Source organism: Ranitomeya imitator, chromosome 9, assembly GCF_032444005.1.
Source record: "Ranitomeya imitator isolate aRanImi1 chromosome 9, aRanImi1.pri, whole genome shotgun sequence".
NCBI classification, from domain to species: Eukaryota; Metazoa; Chordata; class Amphibia; order Anura; family Dendrobatidae; genus Ranitomeya; species Ranitomeya imitator.
The window spans coordinates 47,985,525-48,004,782 of record NC_091290.1 but is presented as its reverse complement, the minus strand read 5'-3'; the positions used below and the strand labels follow the sequence as shown (position 1 = coordinate 48,004,782).

The 19,258-nt window shown below is 42.3% G+C and overlaps 1 protein-coding gene and 1 pseudogene across 1 annotated transcript; both read right to left on the bottom strand.

The window, feature by feature from the left end:
• Positions 1–10,260: 10,260 nt before the first annotated feature.
• Positions 10,261–12,976, bottom strand: LOC138648606 (intestinal mucin-like protein). Its single transcript, XM_069738393.1, has 6 exons — positions 12,889–12,976; positions 11,856–11,896; positions 11,631–11,759; positions 11,428–11,526; positions 10,935–11,103; positions 10,261–10,577 (listed from the first exon to the last, which is right to left on the bottom strand). Exons 1-6 carry the CDS (start codon positions 12,974–12,976, stop codon positions 10,261–10,263), a joined length of 843 nt encoding a protein of 280 aa, XP_069594494.1.
• A 1,568-nt stretch (positions 12,977–14,544) lies between these two features.
• On the bottom strand, positions 14,545–15,190 carry LOC138649476 (14 kDa phosphohistidine phosphatase pseudogene; annotated as a pseudogene).
• Positions 15,191–19,258: the final 4,068 nt, after the last annotated feature.

Here is a 19,258-nt window from a genome sequence, read left to right as displayed (position 1 = left end):
TTGTAAGTAAGCAAAGACACAATAAAGGAGATATAGTATATACCAGTACAACATTTTTTTAATAAAATTAGGGATCAAAATTAATTCAGTTGATAAGGCACTGTAATTATTATTATTATTATTATACATTTTTTATAGCGCCATTTATTCCATGGCGCTTTACATGTGAATACGGGGCAAATATAGACAAATACATTAAACATGAGCAGATAACAAGGCACACGAGTACATAAGGAGGGAGGACCCTGCCCGCGAGGGCTCACAGTCTGCAGTAAAAACAAATAAAAATGCAAACTCATTGGTCTGCAATGACTAAAAAAAATGTTTTCCTTTAAAATGATTTTTATAGATCTTCCCCTGTGGTTACAAATCATATAAAATTTAAAAAAAACTGAAAAACACTTACGACAATGTGCATTAGTCTTGCTTCTCCAGTCTAAACAAATTCCATTGGCAATGCACAAAGAGGCATAAGCTTCCAAACTTGAACACACTATTTGCTCGGAGTTATTGCGCATACGACAGGCGTCAAAGGCACAGGCTTCATAGTAGTGATTTGGATCAATAATTTTGTGACAATCAGCAAACACCCTTTAAAATTAGAAGAAAATACATATATTATTATATGTATATTACTGGATACCTGTATTATAGTATTTAATCTACAATGGCAAAAATCAGACATGGAGGTGCCAGGAACAAGGGACTCTATGCAATACATACAAGGTGACAGTCATTACTGGTGTGAGGGGTGGTTTCAACCCTGTGTCAGCTGCAGGCAGTGAAGCAATAAAAGAAAACTATTACCTTGGTGTGACGTATTTTCTAATAAATGACAACACCACCCAATACACTGGCACATGTGATCCTCACACCTGACCTGGTTACAGTCCCTTAAGGACAATTAATTTATCCTTCTGGCTGGTTATTTAATACATCGCTGCCCCCTTGTTAGCAAGGGTTGACGAAACAGCTCCTCAGTACATGTGTGATAAGTGACAAGTCGCTGAGTGCTAATGGATTTAATATCCTTCATCTGACCAGATCACTTCATAGTCTGGATATTTCAGTTTTATAAATACCATAGTCAATGCATGTTTGGCCCTGGCAAAGCCTAAAGAGAAGCCATTAATGTGGATTTTCCTGCTGCTGCTGTTGTGGTAAATTCTGCCTCCTGCCAGACACTCAGATTCATAGATCCAACCATTGTCAATCTCAGAAACGGCCTTGTCATAGATAGCAGCGTGATCTGCCCAGCCGTGATGTCTTTGTACTAGTCCAACCCTTCCGTCATGTTGACCTGGATCAGTACTTACTTGAACACTCTGTCTGCATCTATATCTACCACTGGAATCTGCTCCAGCCTGCGCTCCGCCTTTGTCTGTCCAGGACAGCACAGCAGCCAATCCAATATGAACCCGCCCCCACCTTCTCTTTGACAAAATGTATTATAGTATATAAACCATTTTGTACACTAGCAATGCAGCTCAGCCATTTTTTAAAAAAAATTGGATTTTTCATACCTACCCAAAAAGTTTGAAGAAATGCAAAAGAGGGATTTTTGGTACTCACCGTAAAATCTCTTTCTTGGAGCCTTCATTGGGGACACAGATAACCATGAGTGTGTGCTGCTGTCGCTAGGAGGCTGACACTATGCAAAACAAGGAAAATAGCTCCTCCTCCACAGTATACACCCACCGACAGGCACAAAGTACCCCAGTTAGTGTTAGAGCAGTAGGAGAAGCAACCAAATAACTCAACATATGTACCAATCCAACAACGAAGGAACATAGACCAAATAATGGTAGAACATATGTACCTATCCAACAATGAAGGCAGATAGACCAAATAATGATACGACATATGTACCAAACCAACCATGAAAACACATAGACCAAATAATTGTACAAACAGTTAGGGAGGGTGCTGTGTCCCAAATGAAGGCTCCAAGAAAGAGATTTTATGGTGAGAACCAAAAATCCCTCTTTCTTTATCGCTTCATTGGGGGATACAGGTAACCATGTGTTAGTTGTCGAGTTCCCGCCACTGCACAGGGGGAATTTCGAACCACCTTCTCTGCGGTCTCCCATTCTTCTTTGGCCGCAGGGGAGCCTGCTCAGCGGAGACGTTTGTCCCAGCGTCTGGCTCAGGCAGATACTGTGCACATGGTTAATGCTGATCTTCCAGACTCAGCCATTGTAACCAGCACTGTTCTGCGGTGAGCAGATGCTCCTGGGACTAAGTCCTGATTTTCCTCTACTGGGCATGCCCAAGGGACAACCTCTCATTGGAGGTTGGGGGTCACATGCTCAGGTCCTGAAGCAGCTCCTATTGGACCACTAGGAAGGTCCTGGAGAGCTTCCTCTATAAAAGGTTTGCATGGCCGCATGGCCAAGCGCTAGTATCAACTTATGTTTATGAGCTTAGCTACCTTGTGGTCTGTGTCTGCATGTGCTCAGGGTTAGCTGTATAGCCACTAAAATTCCGGCACCTCTGGAGAGGAGTTTGTGTGTGTGAATTTAGGGCTGGCGTATAGCCACTAGAATTTCGGCACCTCTGGAGAGGAGGAGTTTGTGTGCTGATGCTGACTGTATGGCCACTGTATGCTACCTGCTCTGTTAGTGAGCTGTGATCCTCTGTGAGGTTAACAGGGCACAGCGTTATCCTAATAACGGCGACTCTGTGAAGCAACAGAGTTCGCTCCTATACAGACCGGGTGACGGAACCCGTGTCTTTTTAGGCGTTGTACTGCCATATAGTGCTGCCATTTGCTAGCAGCAGGTTCCACTTCTGCACGGTGAACCCCTGGCTGCGAACACACCTATATTATCTCAATATTTACTCGGTGCGTTCCGCCAGCCCTAACATGATGGGACGTCCCAAAACAGTCCCTAAGGTGGGAAACAGGAAGATTCAAGGAATAAACGGACTCAGGTCAGCCGATGCAAAACCGCTGCCTGCAGCACCTTCCTTCCCAGGCCTGCATCAGACGAGGCATGGGTATGAACCCCGTAAAAACTCGCAAAGGAGCGCAAAGATGACCAGGTTGCGGCCTTACAATCTGGAAAGCCAAATTCTGGTAACGAACAGCCCTGGAGGCCCCCACCGCAGAGCGGAGTGAGCCTTCACTCCCGGAAGCGCCTTCACCTCCGGAAGAGGCTGTTTGTCCTGAACGTCGAATGCCTCCATGGCAATAGTGAACTTAGAAGCTAGGAGCCCATTAAGAACACCCTCAGAGATGATGAACAGGGCATCAGATTGACGAAAGGGAGCAGTCCTTGAAAGGTAGACTCGGCTGGCTGTGACAGGATCCAGCTTGTAGAGGGACTTCTTCAGGAGATGGACTGGAGAGACACAGAAGGAAGGACAATGTCTTCATTAATGAGCAACAAGACCACCTTGGGTAGAAGGAAGGAGCAGGCCTGAGAACTACCTTGTCCTGATACAGAATCAGGAGCGGGGAACGGCAGGACAATGCAGCTACCTCAGAAACTCTCCTGAAAGACGTAATTTAACTAAGATGACAACTGTCCAAGACAGGAGAAAAAAAGTAATGTCTTGAATGGGCTCAAGAGGAGCGCGCTGCAGCACACGAAAGACAAGGTTAAAAACCCATGGATCTATAGGAAGATGATAAGGTGGTACCAGGTGGGCGACTCCTTGAAGAAAGGTCCTTTACCTGGGAACGAGAAGCCAGACTTCGTTGGAAAAGAATTGACAGAAACGATAGAGCCAAGTCAAGACCCGCTTGTAGAAAGCCAAGAATGGAAGAGAAAAAAGGACATAGGGACCAAACCCTTGTCCACACTCCACCGGAAGAAGGCCTTTCAGTATTTGTGGTAGATATGCAAGGATGCTGGTTTCCTGGCCCTAATAATGGCCTGAATGACCAGATGGGAAAAAAAACAGCCTCCCTCAGGACTATGGTCTCAACGGCCATGCTGTTAAACTCCAAGACTATGAACTCTGGTGGAAGAGGGAACCTTGAAAGAGAGAATCTGGATGGCCTGGAAGCTTCCAAGGGGCATCCATGAACCTTTTCACCAGGCCCTTCTTGACCAGTCCGGAGCTATCAGGATTATAGGGATCCCTTCTTCCTTTATCCTTTTCATGACACTAGGACAAGGGGAGAGACGGAAAAAGATAAGGCAGTTGGAATTGTGACTACGATATTACTAGAGCATCTCAAGAGGTGGATAGCGATCCCGGGACCTGGTTACGAACCAAGGAACCTCGTGGTTTATCTTAGATGCCATGAGGACTACATCCGAGGAGCCCCATTTCTCTGGATGAAGACGGCGGGGCTGAGCAATCACCCGCCCAAAGTGATACCCTGATGGCTCAGAAAATTGGCTGCCTGACTTTCTACCCTCGGAATGTGCATGGCTGACATGATTGAAATGTGACGTTCTGCCCATTGCAGAATCCTTGTTACCTCTATGAAGCTTATTTATGTAAGCATCGGCCGTGGCGTTGTCCAACTGTATGCAGACTGACTGGCTTGGAAAGAGAATGCCAGTGGCGGAGAGCAAAGAAAAAATTGCCCTGATCTCCAGGAGATTGACTGAGAGAGAGGCCTCTTAGGTGTTCCAGTGGCCCTGTGCTGTGTGACGAAGAAAAAAGTGGCTCCTCAAATGAGAAGACTGGCGTAGGTGATGATGACCTGCCACCAGAGAAGAAGGAAGGACTTCCTTCATAGGACTGATGCCGACAGCATCACCAGGTGAGAGACTGCCTCACCCTGACAGGTAGAAGCACGGGATCTTCCAGGGAGACGACCAAATGGCCAGCTGAAGAGGATGGGCATAGAACTGGGCAAAAGGAACAGCTTTCATGGCGACAATCCCTTTCCCCTAGAATTCTCATGCAGGACCGTAGGAGGAGAGAAGCTGGACGCTTTTGAGTACGGATCACCAGGCAGAGGGATGAAAAACCTCTCCTTTGGAAAAACAAAACAAAACATGGGCTTGGGTCGTGTCGAACCTTATACATAGAAACACCAGATGCAGAGCAAAGGTGAGGGAGAACTTCTCTCTGTTACAATCTAGCCGAGATGGACCAGAGCATCCAGAGTAAACTGAAGACTCTGGTTGCAGTCTCGGCAGGACGGCTCCTTGATCAGAAGATCGTCCAAGTAGGGAAATATAAAAAAAAACCCTGGAGAGAAGGATGTCCATGACTGCTGCCATGACGTGACTAGACTGGAAGCAGAGGCCAGGCAGGGAAGGGATATACCCTGACGAAGGAATATCCGAAACGTGCATCGGGGTGCGCTGTACTTGGGAATATCGGACATACAGGTATATACAATCCTTCACTTTTTGTATGTAGATTTTGGTGTGCGCACTTAAATATGGAGATGTGATGCACGTGAGTGTGCCTACATATTTACAGTATATACATTAGACGGTTTTCCCCCTAGTTTTTTGCACATAATACGATTAATTATTTATACACTAATATATATACTTATTAGAATTTTTTGCATAAGCACTTTAGGTTTGCCCACATTGCTTGTTTTATAGTACACATATTGATCCCATTAATTTTAAATTGTATATATATTTTAATTTTTACAAAGATAAGTTTTACATAAAGGATTGTTTTTAGATGTGTATGTGTGCACATAGTATTTAAAATTGACCCAATTAACATACATAATTTTTAATATACAGTGTATGTTTACATGTATATAATTATGTGCGCACCATTATATACCCCTTTTTCAAATGACTGTATAATTTTCTACAATACAATTTTGACTTTTACCTTCTGTCCGTTGAACTACTAACATATTTTTATCTATTTTCTTGGAATATATATTTTAATTAATCTTTTGTGGTAATATTTCCAAGTACGTGCACAGTTGTGCCATTATTTGCTATAAAATAATAATGGCATATTCTACTATATCCAATTTTGGTCTTTGTATTTGACAAACAGGAATGTGAAGAATTCTCCCGAGTCCATGGAAGTGATAACCGAACGTAGGGACTCGGTCCTGAAAAGACAGAACCGAACGTGACAGGTAAATCGCTCGAGGTCCAAAAACGGAGGGAGCGGTCCATCTAACTTCGTGACTATGAGAAGAATAGAGTAGAACCCTGAAAACCGAATGTTTCTGGGGAAGGGTACGATCACTCCTGTGTGTGGTAGGGAAAGGACAGCCTGAAGAACTCCTGGTGCCTGTGACGTATGTCTTAGCGGGCGAAACAGAAGGAAACTTCTTCTTGGGGAGAAGAAAAGTCTGTTTTGTAGTCGGAAGTCGCTATCTCTCTCGAGATTGAAACAACCTTTTTCAATTAAAAGGACATTTAGACTTGGACCAGGAAAGCGGGGTGCTTTTCCCGCCATTGGACTCCGAAATTACTTGATCCAGCTTGGATCCAAAAGGTCTAGAGCCTTGGAGTGTATAGCAACAATGTTGCTGGTAGCCGTGGCGGAACAACCAGCCACATCAAAAGGGAGAGATCATAAGATATTTACCGGCATGGGCAATCTGATATGCAAGATCTGGCATCCCATCCGGAGAAGCTGCCACTAGAATTCCCTGAGTAATCATTCTTGCCCCGGAAAACTTGAATTTTGACACCCAGGTGTAGGCAAATATGGGACAGAGAGAGGTGCCAGCTGCTTCAAAGGCTGACTTAGCAAAGGATTCAATCTGTCTATCTGTAGAATCCATAAGCAATGCACTAATCAGTAGAGACAAGGTAGTCTTGGAAGACAGGTGAGAAGCCAGTGGATCCACAATAGGGATTCTGCCCATTTATCAATAAGCAGATGCATGTAAAGAAGCTGCGGAGACACCATCACGTGTTTCTCGACGCAAGCAGTGAATAGCCAGGCCTTTCCCCGGGAAGGAACAACCACGGGAAGGGCAGCATCCTATGAAGGAAAGCCACCTATGCCAAGCTAGGCACTGCTCCTAATAGCCAGATTCCTACTCCACACTGATGAGGGGCAAAAACCCCGAAACAGCTGTCTGTGGATGGATACCATGCTTGGCATAGGTGGCTTTCCTTCATAGGATGCTGCCCTTCCCGTGGTTGTTCCTTCCCGGGGAAAGGCCTGGCTATTCACTGCTTGCTTCTTTACATGCATCTGCATATTTCCCATAAGGGATGGGGGCAGTGTTCTGGAATCAATGCGTTGAGAAACACGTGATGGTGTCTCCGCGGTGTTGGATGTTTTGGTCTCCCCGAGGCCAATCATCTGTGCCTTTATAGCATTTATCAATAAGGTCTGGACTAAAGGAGTAGAGGATGTGTAGCCTCTTCCTACCTGGGAAGCGCTTTTCAGGGTGTTCCCAGTGTTTAGAAATAATCATGACAACTTTCCTGAGATTAGGGAAAACTCTGGGAAGGACATTTCACCCCTTAGAAAGCAATGGAGTGCTCCTGAGCAGGTGCCTCGTCCTTGCTTAGGTTCAGAATTTTGGTAATTTGCCAAGATGAGGCTATTGAGCATATGTGGCATCTTTCAGGTCTGGTCCGTATCGAACTCAGACTCAAACTGGGAATCCATATCCGACCCCAAAAACCATCTCCGAGGAGGGGGCATGGGATGAGCAATGCATCCAGGAGAAAGAAGAGGAACCCACAGCTTCCTTTCCTTTGTACCCGATTTGTCCCTGTGAACGTCACAGTCAGGTGCGTGCGAATCACCGTGAGAGGTGTTCGGAGCACTGGTGGCAGAAAACAAACATAGAGGTCTCTCCAGGACCTGGACCAGGGACTGTGAGACTTTAGTCAGATCTGAAACCAACTGTGATATGGCAAAAGCCCACTCCGGAGGGAGGGTAGTGTTCTCATCCCATGCGTTAGAGGGTTTCTCTGAATGCCACTTTTCTTTTAAAGATGGCACAGGCGTCACGGATTATAGGGACAGGAATGGGCCTCCCTGAGATTAGACATAAGTGATAGACTAGGGCTACAGCTAGGGAGAGCTAAGCCCTTGTGAAGAGAGAAATTAACCAGTCTGGGCTGGTCCTACCTGATAACAGAGACGGCGCTGTCACTGCTCAGGCTGCAGTGTCCCCCAGATCAAGTGCAGGTTACTGATGGACGCCTGTTGTGCCCTTTAGATGATGGTGACTGCACGATTCTTCATACGCTTTCGAATCTTCACACACTTTGCAGGCAGAGAAACACTATGTCCCCCTGCGGGGGGCATCTCGGGATAGAAGGATAGAGAAAACACACTCTCTTATTAGACCAGGAGACGGGGCCTCAGCGTACGGCGTGCCATAATTAGCTGCGAGTCCAGTAAGGGGACATGGCTAAGTGGAAGGCAATCACTTATTGGCCGGGCCCGGTAAATGGGCATGGCTACACAGAGTCCGGGAAAAGGCCCAAAGCCGGGGGCTAAATTAACAGAGGACATGCAATTATGCGATGCCTTGGCACCTGCAATGACAGAACCGGAAAATGGCATTAACTAAGGTCCTAGTCCGGTATGAAAATTGGCCATGTCTGACGGTATCATGGAGTAGAGGCCCTCCTATTGGCTGTGCCGCCAGAGAAGTGCACCGGGCAGGAAGAGGAGGCCCCTTGATAGGGAAAAAAGCGTGCAATAATTACACGAGCTTAATGCGGGGGGCGTTAACGAAGCACTAGCATGAAGAAAAGATGGCCGCTGTCGTTCAGAGATGCCATATTTTGTGCGCAGTTCTGTTACGGGTAAACAACGAGGCAGACGGAAAGCTGCCGGGGACAGAGAAAAGGACATACCTGTAAAAGGTGAGTCCCGAATCCCTCTTCACTGACGAGTATCACATCAGGAACGCTTCGGGTGGGTGAGGGTCACTGGAAACCGGGATCCTCCTTCCTGCACCGTCTCTGGACGGTGCAGAAGACGGCATCAACCCCTTACAAGAAGGAGAGGGGTGAGGAGGGGAAAAAGCAAGGACTGGCCACCAGTAATCACCCTGAAACACCACTAAAGGTGACAGGGAATAAAGTCCTGCCTGCGTGCCCAAGAGTGGGAGATGTGGGTGAAACCACACTGCTCTCTTGGTAGCATAAGTGTGGGAAAACAGGGTGAGACATTACACCCTGTTACCCTGAAGCTGAAGAACCTGAAAGACAAAGGAAGAAGATTAATAAAACATAACAGGTGACCTGAAAAGGAAAAGACAGATCTGGGATCAGATCCAGGTCTGCCTCCTACAGACACTAAGCTTAAACTGAGGTAGTTTGTGCCTGTCGGTGAGTGTATACTGCGGAGGAGGAGTTATTTTCCATTTTTGCATAGTGCCAGCCTCCAAGCGACAGCAGCATACACCCATGGTTACCTGTGTCCCCCAATGAAGCAATAAAGAAAAGAGCATTATTTTTGTTATACATGCACAGTATGATATGAAATATATTGAACAATTACATTCCAACTTACTCGCTTAAGATGATATCACAAACTTCTGATGGTGGACATGTTGGAGGTGGAGGAGGTTGAATCGGTGGTGAAGTTGTTGGAGGTGAATTACAGTATGGCTTGCCTGTTACATTGACCTTCCAGTAGTTAGCCATCTGGGAGCAATCTTCCACTATCTTACCATCTGGCATTCTGCAGTCTTCTGTGCTGTTGTTCGAGCAAGTACCTAAGTTGGAACACAATGTGAAATATATGTTAATGTTCATGCCTGCTGTTTTTTGGAGATATATATCTAAAAGTAAAAAAAAATCTTAAAAATATCTGAAATATCACATACCACACTGTCCTTCTGTGTTGTAGCCAAATTTACTGAATGGCAGATTAATAACAAATATCATTCCACTGAATGAGATGAATGCACCAATTTCTGGGATCTCCACATTCATGTTAATGCCAGCACTAGATACAGTAATGCCATCCTTGGTGAACCCTGGAGTTACCCAGTCATTATTCCATCTAATCTGTAGACAATGGTTGGAAAATGTTAAGTGGCAACTAGATAACAGTCAGTGCAGTCACAATATAACAAAATAAACAAAATGGTCGTTATCAGAGAATAAGACTCCAATATATAGCTTATAGCACATACAATAATTCAAAGGACATATTGACTTGGAGATTTTGGAAGTTGGCATTGTTAAAGGGAACCTGTCACCTAAATTTGGCAGGATCGGGTTTCGGTCATATGGGTGGAGTTTTCGGGTGTTTGATTCACCCTTTCCTTACCCGCTGGCCGCATGCACATGCAGCCAGCGGGTAAGGAAAGGGTGAATCAAACACCCGAAAACTCCACCCATATGACCGAAAACCGCTCCCGTCAAAATCAGGTTACAGGTTCCCTTTAATTGGTTTTGTAGGAAAGTTTGAATCAGGACTTTCAACTTGTTTTCTTACCCTGTTTTGCATTTTTCCTTTGTACATCATACGTGTCAAAACAATTTCAGAAGATTTGTAGTAAACTAAGATAGATTGTGGACAGGACAAGCCATCTTCAGCATCACAGAAATAGTTGTCAACAAGGACCCGGAAGTTGTCATATTTGGGAGTAATCTGCTGCACAAGAACATATGTACAATTGTCCAGGAAAGTGTAATAGGTGCCATCAAAGGTGATGTAATGAGGGTCACCCCATCCGCTACACACACCTATTGGAAGTCGAAAAGAATGAAATCAGATTTAGATTATTGAACTTTTATGTGTAATAAAATCATCTCAGATCTTTATTAAAAAAATAATAACATAATCTAACTGGCTTTGGCTGCTTAAACTCATTAATAATAATTTACCTCCTCTCTCCAGGGAGTAATAAGGTATTTTGGGTTTTCATCGAGTCTTTGGCTATTTTGATGTTCGGTTATTACAAAAAAAAATTGAAAGCAGATCTAACATTGCAATTATGGTTCCCTTTAAAGAGCCTGGATTGCTAGTGTAAACAGCGTCTTATGAATTTTTCTTATCATTATTATTACTTGAATGGAAAATGAGCATTTTGTAAACCTCACATTCGCATTCGTTATATGAACAGCATCCATCTTCGATTATCTTAGGGGGTAATCCACTAGCACAGGACAGTGGCTTTTGTTCTGGACAAGTCTCTGACTCAAGGGTAACAACATTATCTCCACGGCATACGGCCTTTGTACAGTCATTCACAGTCAGTGTTTCATTAATCTAGATAATGTAAAATACAATGAAACAGAAAAATTAGAATAGTTCTGTTGCATCCAATTAGGTCAAATTAATACAAAATGGTGCAATAATTCTACCCCCCAAAAATGTAAAGGAATCTTGAAGTTGTCCGCAATTAGGCAAAAATAGCATCACTCTTATCAATTTATTATGTTTCGTATACACAATTTTGCCTAAATAGGGTCAAGTGACATTACCAGACACAGATTATGAAGAAGAGAGGTGCTGTGTCTCAATGTTTTGTAACCTTATAAAGTTATATAAAACAGCTGACATTAGTTTTGGAGCATTTATGAATTAGAATACCTTCAAAATGATTGTTGAGTTGTCTTTGCCTTTCATTACACAAGTATCAGGTATGCATTTGCCACAGCATTCACCTTCAGAATGTACAAGTTCCATTCCCTAAAAGATGTAAAATAATGGGTAAATATAAAATACATTTAAATATGATGCCCATGTAAAATAAGCTGTGAATAGATAAGGACATTTGTATTCTTGGTACTGACCGGGTCACATTGCACTTTGCATTCTTTGGGTTGACATGAGACTAGGTATAGTGAGGTCTCTGGATCTTTCTCATTTGTACAAGAACAGTCCATGCATACATTTTCGGATTGTGGAATTTTAGTTCCAAGCTATAAAAAAAAGCAAAAAAACAGAATAATTTTTTTGTCCAACTATGACATAATTCTTTCATTTCAGATGTTAAACGTTTCGATTTTTGCACTTACTTTGTACGTGTTGTCATTGTACACACAGACCTCCGTTGTAACTGTTTTAGAAGATCGAAACGTTCATTAGAATTACATATACAATACATTTATTATGTACATGAAGAATGTATTTATTATGAAGAATTATGTTTGGCCGCCTGATAACTCTGCAGTCAGGTATACAAATATATATTTTGGAAATTTAATTAGTGCTCTACCCTTTTTCCCATTTGAGATACACTGTACTTTTCAATATTTTACCCTCCTAGCCAAGTCTTTGTGCTCTATGACTACCTATATCCACAATGTGAGCTACAAAAGTACATTTATAGTTTTAGGGTATGTTTCCACGTGGCATATTCTGAGCGCTTTGGACGCAGCGGACACCCGCTTCGTCCAAAGTGCTGCCAGCTTTTGCATGCATGATGATTACCCATGTGTTAATTGAACACGTGCGGAACACCGCATCCTATGCATAGAATGGTGCTATTTATCTTGCGGAGATAGACATGCTGCGGTCTATAAAGACGCTCCTCATGCGCGTATACGCAGGTCTGCCACCTGCGTCTTTGTACGCATAGTGGAGAATAGATTTCATAAAATCTCCTCCACTAGGCTGTAACATCTGGACGCTGTAGATTGGACACTGCGGCTGTACACAGCGTCCAATTCGCAGAAAATACGCCACGTGACAACATACCCTTAGTTTAATTCACACACAACGTATACCATTAGAATTTGTGTTAATGAAGAGATGTGGATTATTAAAAATAATATCCCCCATAATTTTTTATAAATATTTCAGTGATTGTATATGTAGATACATACTGCAGCTGTTAACGCAGACGTCGGTGACAGAGTTGATCTGCATGGATCCTTCAGGACAGAAACAGCCTTCAGTTTGGTCATTCATAGAGTTCGGAACTTCTCTGCAATAACAGTAAAAATATAAATGCACATATGTGTCATATATTACTAATTGTTAATCAGTCCTCTCAGTCTTAAAGGGGATGTTCTATGAAGATAATATAATTTACACATTGAATCAAACATGGAGATCTATTCATTGCCGTGAGTCTTGCCTTGTCATTCACAGCTATTACAGTTATTCCTAGGCGAAGATGTGTCCAGTCATACATTGTGAAGCAAGGGGGAGCTAAATTTTGTTAAAGGGACTTGAGCATTAATGGCTTGTCCTTAGGATAGGACATCAATTTCTGCTTGGTGGGGATATGACACCCGGTACCCAAACCGATCAGTTGTTCCCATTGTCGGTGGCTGCCGGAATTGCTCAGCACAGCTCCGTTGATGGAATAGTGGCCACCACCAGATAATGCACATCTGTTCCTTGTTTAATTAACAGTACCCAGCTGCGACTATTATGCGGTTGATGTAGCCGCCGCCGACACTGGGAATAGCAAATCGGTGTGAGTACTGGGTAAAAATATAGGCACCAGCATCATTGAGACATTGATGACATATCCAAATAATAGGCCATCAATTTTAAAGGCCCAAACCATGTCTTTAATAGAGGGAGTTTTTCAACCAGGGGATTGCCCTCAATGACTCACGTATGTACTCAGATGATGGTAAATGATGGGTGAAACCCTAAAATCTTAACTCATTTAAAGATAAAATGAATCAGTTTTCATTTAATATTTGCAGAAATAATATATGAAGATTTTTTACTTTAAAGAATTCTTACTTGTTGTCGCAGGTCTGGACATGCATTGGCCCACAAGGGTTGTACACCTTTCCAGCCGGGCAACTGTATGCTACATTTCAGAAAAAAATGAGCAAATTAGATTATAATCTTTACAATGTACAACAACTGGCATTACCAATTACCAATGCTATCAGTATTATAAGTAAGCAAAAACACAATAAAGGAGATACAGTATAGACCAGTACAAAGAAAAACTCATGAATTTGGTGATCGAAACCAATTCAGGTGATAAGACACTATAATAAGGGAAAAACAAATAAAGCTACAATCTCATCGGTAGGGCAATACTAAAAATGTTTTCCTTTAAACTGATTTTTATAGATCTTCCCCTGTGGTTGCAAATCATACAAAAACTGAAAAAACACTTACGACAATGTCCTTTAGTCTTGTTTCTCCAGTCTACACAAATTCCATTGGCATTGCACAAAGAGGCATAAACTTCCAAACTGGAACACACTATTTGCTCAGAGTTATTGCGCATACGACAGGCATCAAAGGCACAGGCTTCATAGTAATGATTTGGATCAATAATTTTTTGACAATCAGCAAAGACCCTTTAAAAATAGAAGAAAATACATATATTATTGTATGTATATTGATACCAGTATTGTAGTATTTATCCAAAAATGGCAAAAATCAGACATGGAGCTACCAGGAACAAGGGACTCTATGCAATGCCCACAAGGCGACAGTCATTACTGGTATGAGGGGTGGTTACAACCCTATGTCAGCTGCAGTCAGTGAAGCAATAAAAGAAAAGTACAAGCTTGGTGTGACATATTTTCTAATAAATGACATCTCCAGCCAGTACACTGGTACATGTGATCCTCACACTGGACCTCGTTACAGTCCCTTGAGGACAATTACTTTATCCTTCTGCCTAGTTATTTAATACATCACTGCCCCCTTGTTAGCAAAAGTTGTGGAAACAGCTCCTCAGTACATGTGTGATCAGTGACAAGTCGCTATGTGCTCCTAGATTTAGTATCCTTCATCTGACCAGGTCACTTCATAGTATGGATATGTCAGTTTTATTAATTCCATGGTTGATGCATGCTTGGCATGGCCAAAACCCTATGGATAGTCATAAATGTGAATTTTCCTGCTGCTGCTGTTGTTGCGGTAAATTCTGCCTCCTGCCAAACACTCACAGTCATAGACCCAATCTTTCTTGACCTCTGAAGCTGTCTTGTCATAGATATCAGTGTGGTCTGCCCAGCCATGATGTCGTTGTACTAGTCCAACCCTTCCGTCATGTTGACCTGGATCAGTTCATACTTCAACACTCCATCCGCGTCTGTATCTACCACTGGAATCTGCTCCAGCCTGAACTCCGCTGTCGTTTGTCCGGGACAGCACAGCAGCCAATCTGTTATCAACCCGTCCCCACCTTCTCTTTGACCAAATGTATTATAGTTTATAAACCATTATGTACACTAGCAATGCTGCTAAGCCATTTTGCTTAAAGTGCAACTGTCAGGAGAATTTGCAGCAGAATTTCTACTTCTGCCTTTAACTCCTCCCTTTTCTTCCCTCTCACTCTCCATAGAATGTTATGAGCGGCAACTGTCATCTCCTGTCTCATTAGCATGAAAATTTGTCTTTACTGAATACAGGAATTATCCATGAACTAAGAGTGAAAGATCAGTCCCGTGAGGTGAAAGAAGCAAAATTCTCTGATGAGATATATCACAAGAATGGTTAGATTCATGGGTACTCTTAATTTATGAAATAAAAATAAAAGTTATGTTTATTCTTTACGTTGTAATACCAGGTTCAACCTGTGGACAAGAGTATTGACATTTACGTAATAAAAAATTGGATTTCTCATACCTAAGTAAAAGTTTGATGAAAGACAAAAAGAGCATTATTTTTATTATACATGTACAGTATGATATGAAGTATATTGAACAATTACATTCCAACTTACTCGCTTAAGATGATATCACAAACTTCTGATGGTGGACATGGTGGAGGTGGAGGAGGTTTAGTCGGTGGTGAAGTTTGTGGAGGTGAATTACAGTATGGTTTGCCTGTTACATTGACCTTCCAGTAGTTAGCCATGTTGGAGCAATCTTCCACTATCTTACCACCTGGCAATCTGCAGTCTTCAGTGCTGTCGTTCGAACAAGTACCTAAGTTGGAACACAACGTGAAATATATATTGATGTTCATGCCTGCTGATTATTTGGAGATATATATCTAAAGCTAAAAAAATCATAAAAATATCTGAAATATCACATACCACACTGTCCTTCAGTGTTGTAACCAAATTTACTGAATGGCAGATTAATAACAAAGATCATTCCACTGAATGAGACGAATGCACCAATTTCTGGGATCTCCACATTCATGTTAATGCCAGCACTGGATACAGTAATGCCATCCTTGGTGAACCCTGGAGTTACCCAGTCATTATTCCATCTAATCTGTAGACAATGGTTGGAAATCGTTAAGTGGAAATTAGATAACAGTCAATGTAGTCACAATGAAACAAAATAGACAAAATGGTCATCAGAGAATAAGAAACCAATATATAGCTTATAGCACATACAATAATTCAAAGGCCATAAGGACTTGGAGATTTTGGAAGTTGGCATTGTTAATTGGTTTTATAGAAAAGTTTGAATCAGGACTTTCATCTTGTTTTCTTACCCTGTTTTGCATTTTTCCTTTGTACATCATACGCGTCAAAACAATTTCAGAAGATTTGTAGTAAATCAAGATAGATTGTGGACAGGACAAGCCATCTTCAGCATCACAGAAGTAGTTGTCAACAAGGACCCGGAAGTTGTCATATTTGGGAGTAATCTGCTGCACAAGAACATATGTACAATTGTCCAGGAAAGTGTAATAGGTGCCATCAAAGGTGATGTAATGAGGGTCACCCCATCCGCTACACACACCTATTGGAAGTAGAAAAGAATGAAATCAGATTTAGATCATTGAACATTTATGTCTTAAAAAAGTCTCAGATTTTTATTTAAAAAAAAAACATAAAATAATTTATTTCGCTTTGGACGCCCAACCTTAATACCAATTTACCTTAAGCTCCTCTCACCATGGAGTAATAAGGTATTTTGGGGCTTTCATTGAGTCTTTGGCTATTTTGATGTTCGGTTATTAGAGAAAAGAATTTGACAGCAGATATAACTTTGCAATTATGGTTCCCTTCAAAGAGCCTAGATTGCTAGTGTAAACAGCGTCTTAAGAATTTAGTTTTCATTATTATTACTTGAATTGAAAATAAACGCGTTTTCATACTCACATTCGCATTCATTATAAGAACAGCATCCATCTTCACTTATCTTTTTCACAGGGGGGAATCCATTAGCACAGGACAGTGGCTTTTGTTCTGGGCAAGTCACTGACTCAAGGGTAAGAACATTTTTTCCACGGCATACAGCCTTTGTACAGTTATTAATAATCTGCGTTTCATTAATCTGGATAATGTAAAATGCAATGAAATAGAAAAGTTAGAATAGTTGTGTTGCACCCACTTAGGTCAAATTAATACGAAATGGTGTCAATAATTCTACCCCCAAAAATGTAATAATAATCTTTATATATAAACTCACATGTTCCGCAGCACTTTACAGTTTGCACACATTTATCATCGCTGTCCCCGTTGGGGCTCACAATCTAAATCCCTATCAGTATGTCTTTGGAATGTGGGAGGAATCCAGAGATCCTGGAGGAAACCCACGCAAACTCGGGGAGAACATACAAACTCCTTGCAGATGTTGTCCTTGGTGGGATTTGAACCCAGGACTCCAGAGCTGCAAGACTGCAGTGCTAACCACTGAGCAATCGTGCTGCCCTATGTAAAATGTAAATGACTCTTGACATTGTCTGCAATAAGCAAAAATAGCAGCACTCTTGTCAAAGGATTATGTCTCGTATTCACAATGTTACCTAAATAGGGTCAAGTGGCATTACCAGACACAGATTATGTAATAGAGAGGTGCTGTGTCTTAATGTTTTGTAACCTTATAAAGTCCATATAAGACAGTTGATATTCATTTTGGAGTATTTATTAATTAGAATACCTTCAAAATCATTGTTCACTTGTCTTTGCCTTTCATTATACAAGTATTAGATGAAAGGTTCCATTTTTGCACTTACTTTGTACGTTTTGTTCTGGTACACACAGACATCCGGTGAAACTGTTTTAGAAGATAAAAAAGTTTATTAGAATAATATAAGCAATACATTTACCGTATATAGTCGAGTATAAGCTGAGATTTTCAGCCCATTTTTTAAGGCTGAAAGTGCCCCTCTCGGCTTATACTTGAGTCATTTGCCCAGGGGGTCATCGGGGGAGTGGGAGCGGCAGGAGTGGCTGCTGTCACATTATACTCACCCCCTCCTGACGTGGTCTCTGCACTTCTCTGCTTCTCAGATGGTCTCTGGCAGCGGCAGCTCTTCCTGGGTTCAGTGATCATATGGTACCGCTCATTAAAGTAATGAATATGCATGCGACTCCACTCCCATAGGCGTGGAGCGCATATTCATTACTTTTATGAGCGGTACCGTGTGACCGCTGAACACAGGAAGAGCTGCCGCAACCAGAAACCATCTGAGAAGCAGAGACCATGCCAGGATGGAGTGAGTATGACGGGGAAAGGTGAGCTGTGCGATATTCACCTGTCCCCGTTACACCACGGGGCTGTGTCTTCCGCATCTTCTGGCTATGATGTTCAGGTCAGAGGGCGCGATGATGTGATTAGTGCGCACCCTCTGCCTGAAAAGTCACAGCAAAGACCCAGAAGACACAGAGGCGCACAGCAGTGGAACAAGGACTGGTGAATATCGCATGTGCTGGGGGCCTGAGCCAGCAGCAACACTGGCACCTGGCCCCCACAGCGCACCAGTGTCCCCGCCTGCTCAGGACACCGGCACCTCACCCCCAGAGACGAGAGGTGAGTATGTCATTTTTTTTAAATCGCAGGAGCAGCATATGGGGCATATTATTCTATGGAACATCTTTTGGGGCCATCAAACTTTATGGAGGATTGTATGGGCATATTATTCTATGGAGCATCTTATGAGGTCATCAGACTTTATGGAGCAATATATGGGGCATATTTTTCTATGAGGCATCTTATGGTGCCATCATTAACCTTTTATGCAGCATTGTATGGGGCATATTTTTTGTATGGAGCATCTTATGGGGCCCATCATGAACTTTATGGAGCATTATATGGAGCGTATTTTGTATGGAGCATCTTTGGGGGCCATCAACCTTTGTGCAGCATTATATGAGGCATATTTTAATATGGAGCATCTTATGGGGCAATTATTAACCTTTGTGCAGCATTATATGGGGCATATTTTTTGCATGGAGCATCTTATGGGGTCCATCATGAACTTTATGGAGCATTATATGGGGCGTACTTTATATGGAGCATCCTATGGGGCCCATGATGAACTGTATGGAGCATTATATGGGGCATATTTTATATGGAGCATCTTATGGGGCCCATCATGAACTGTATGGAGCATTATATGGGGCTCCTGATTCAATGTGGATATTCAAAAATATTTAACCTACTGATATCTCAATTAATTTTACTTTTACTTGTATCTATTTTTATTTTTGAAATTTACTAGTAGCTGCTGCATTTCCAACCCTAGGCTTATATATTCAACTCAATAAGCTTTCCCATTTTTTTGTGGCAAAATTGGGGGTCTC

What these genes read in the sequence shown, in the direction of transcription:
- LOC138648606 (XM_069738393.1), bottom strand. Translation starts at nt 12,976, where the DNA reads ATGTATGACTGGACACATCTTCGCCTAGGAATAACTGTAATAGCTGTG. An exon ending in GGCAATGAATAGATCTCCAT is followed by an intron (nt 11,897 to 12,888) that starts GTTTGATTCAAT and finishes CTTCTAAAACAG; the next exon opens with TTACAACGGAGGTCTGTGTG. An exon ending in TTCATATAACGAATGCGAAT is followed by an intron (nt 10,578 to 10,934) that starts GTGAGGTTTACA and finishes GACTTCCAATAG; the next exon opens with GTGTGTGTAGCGGATGGGGT.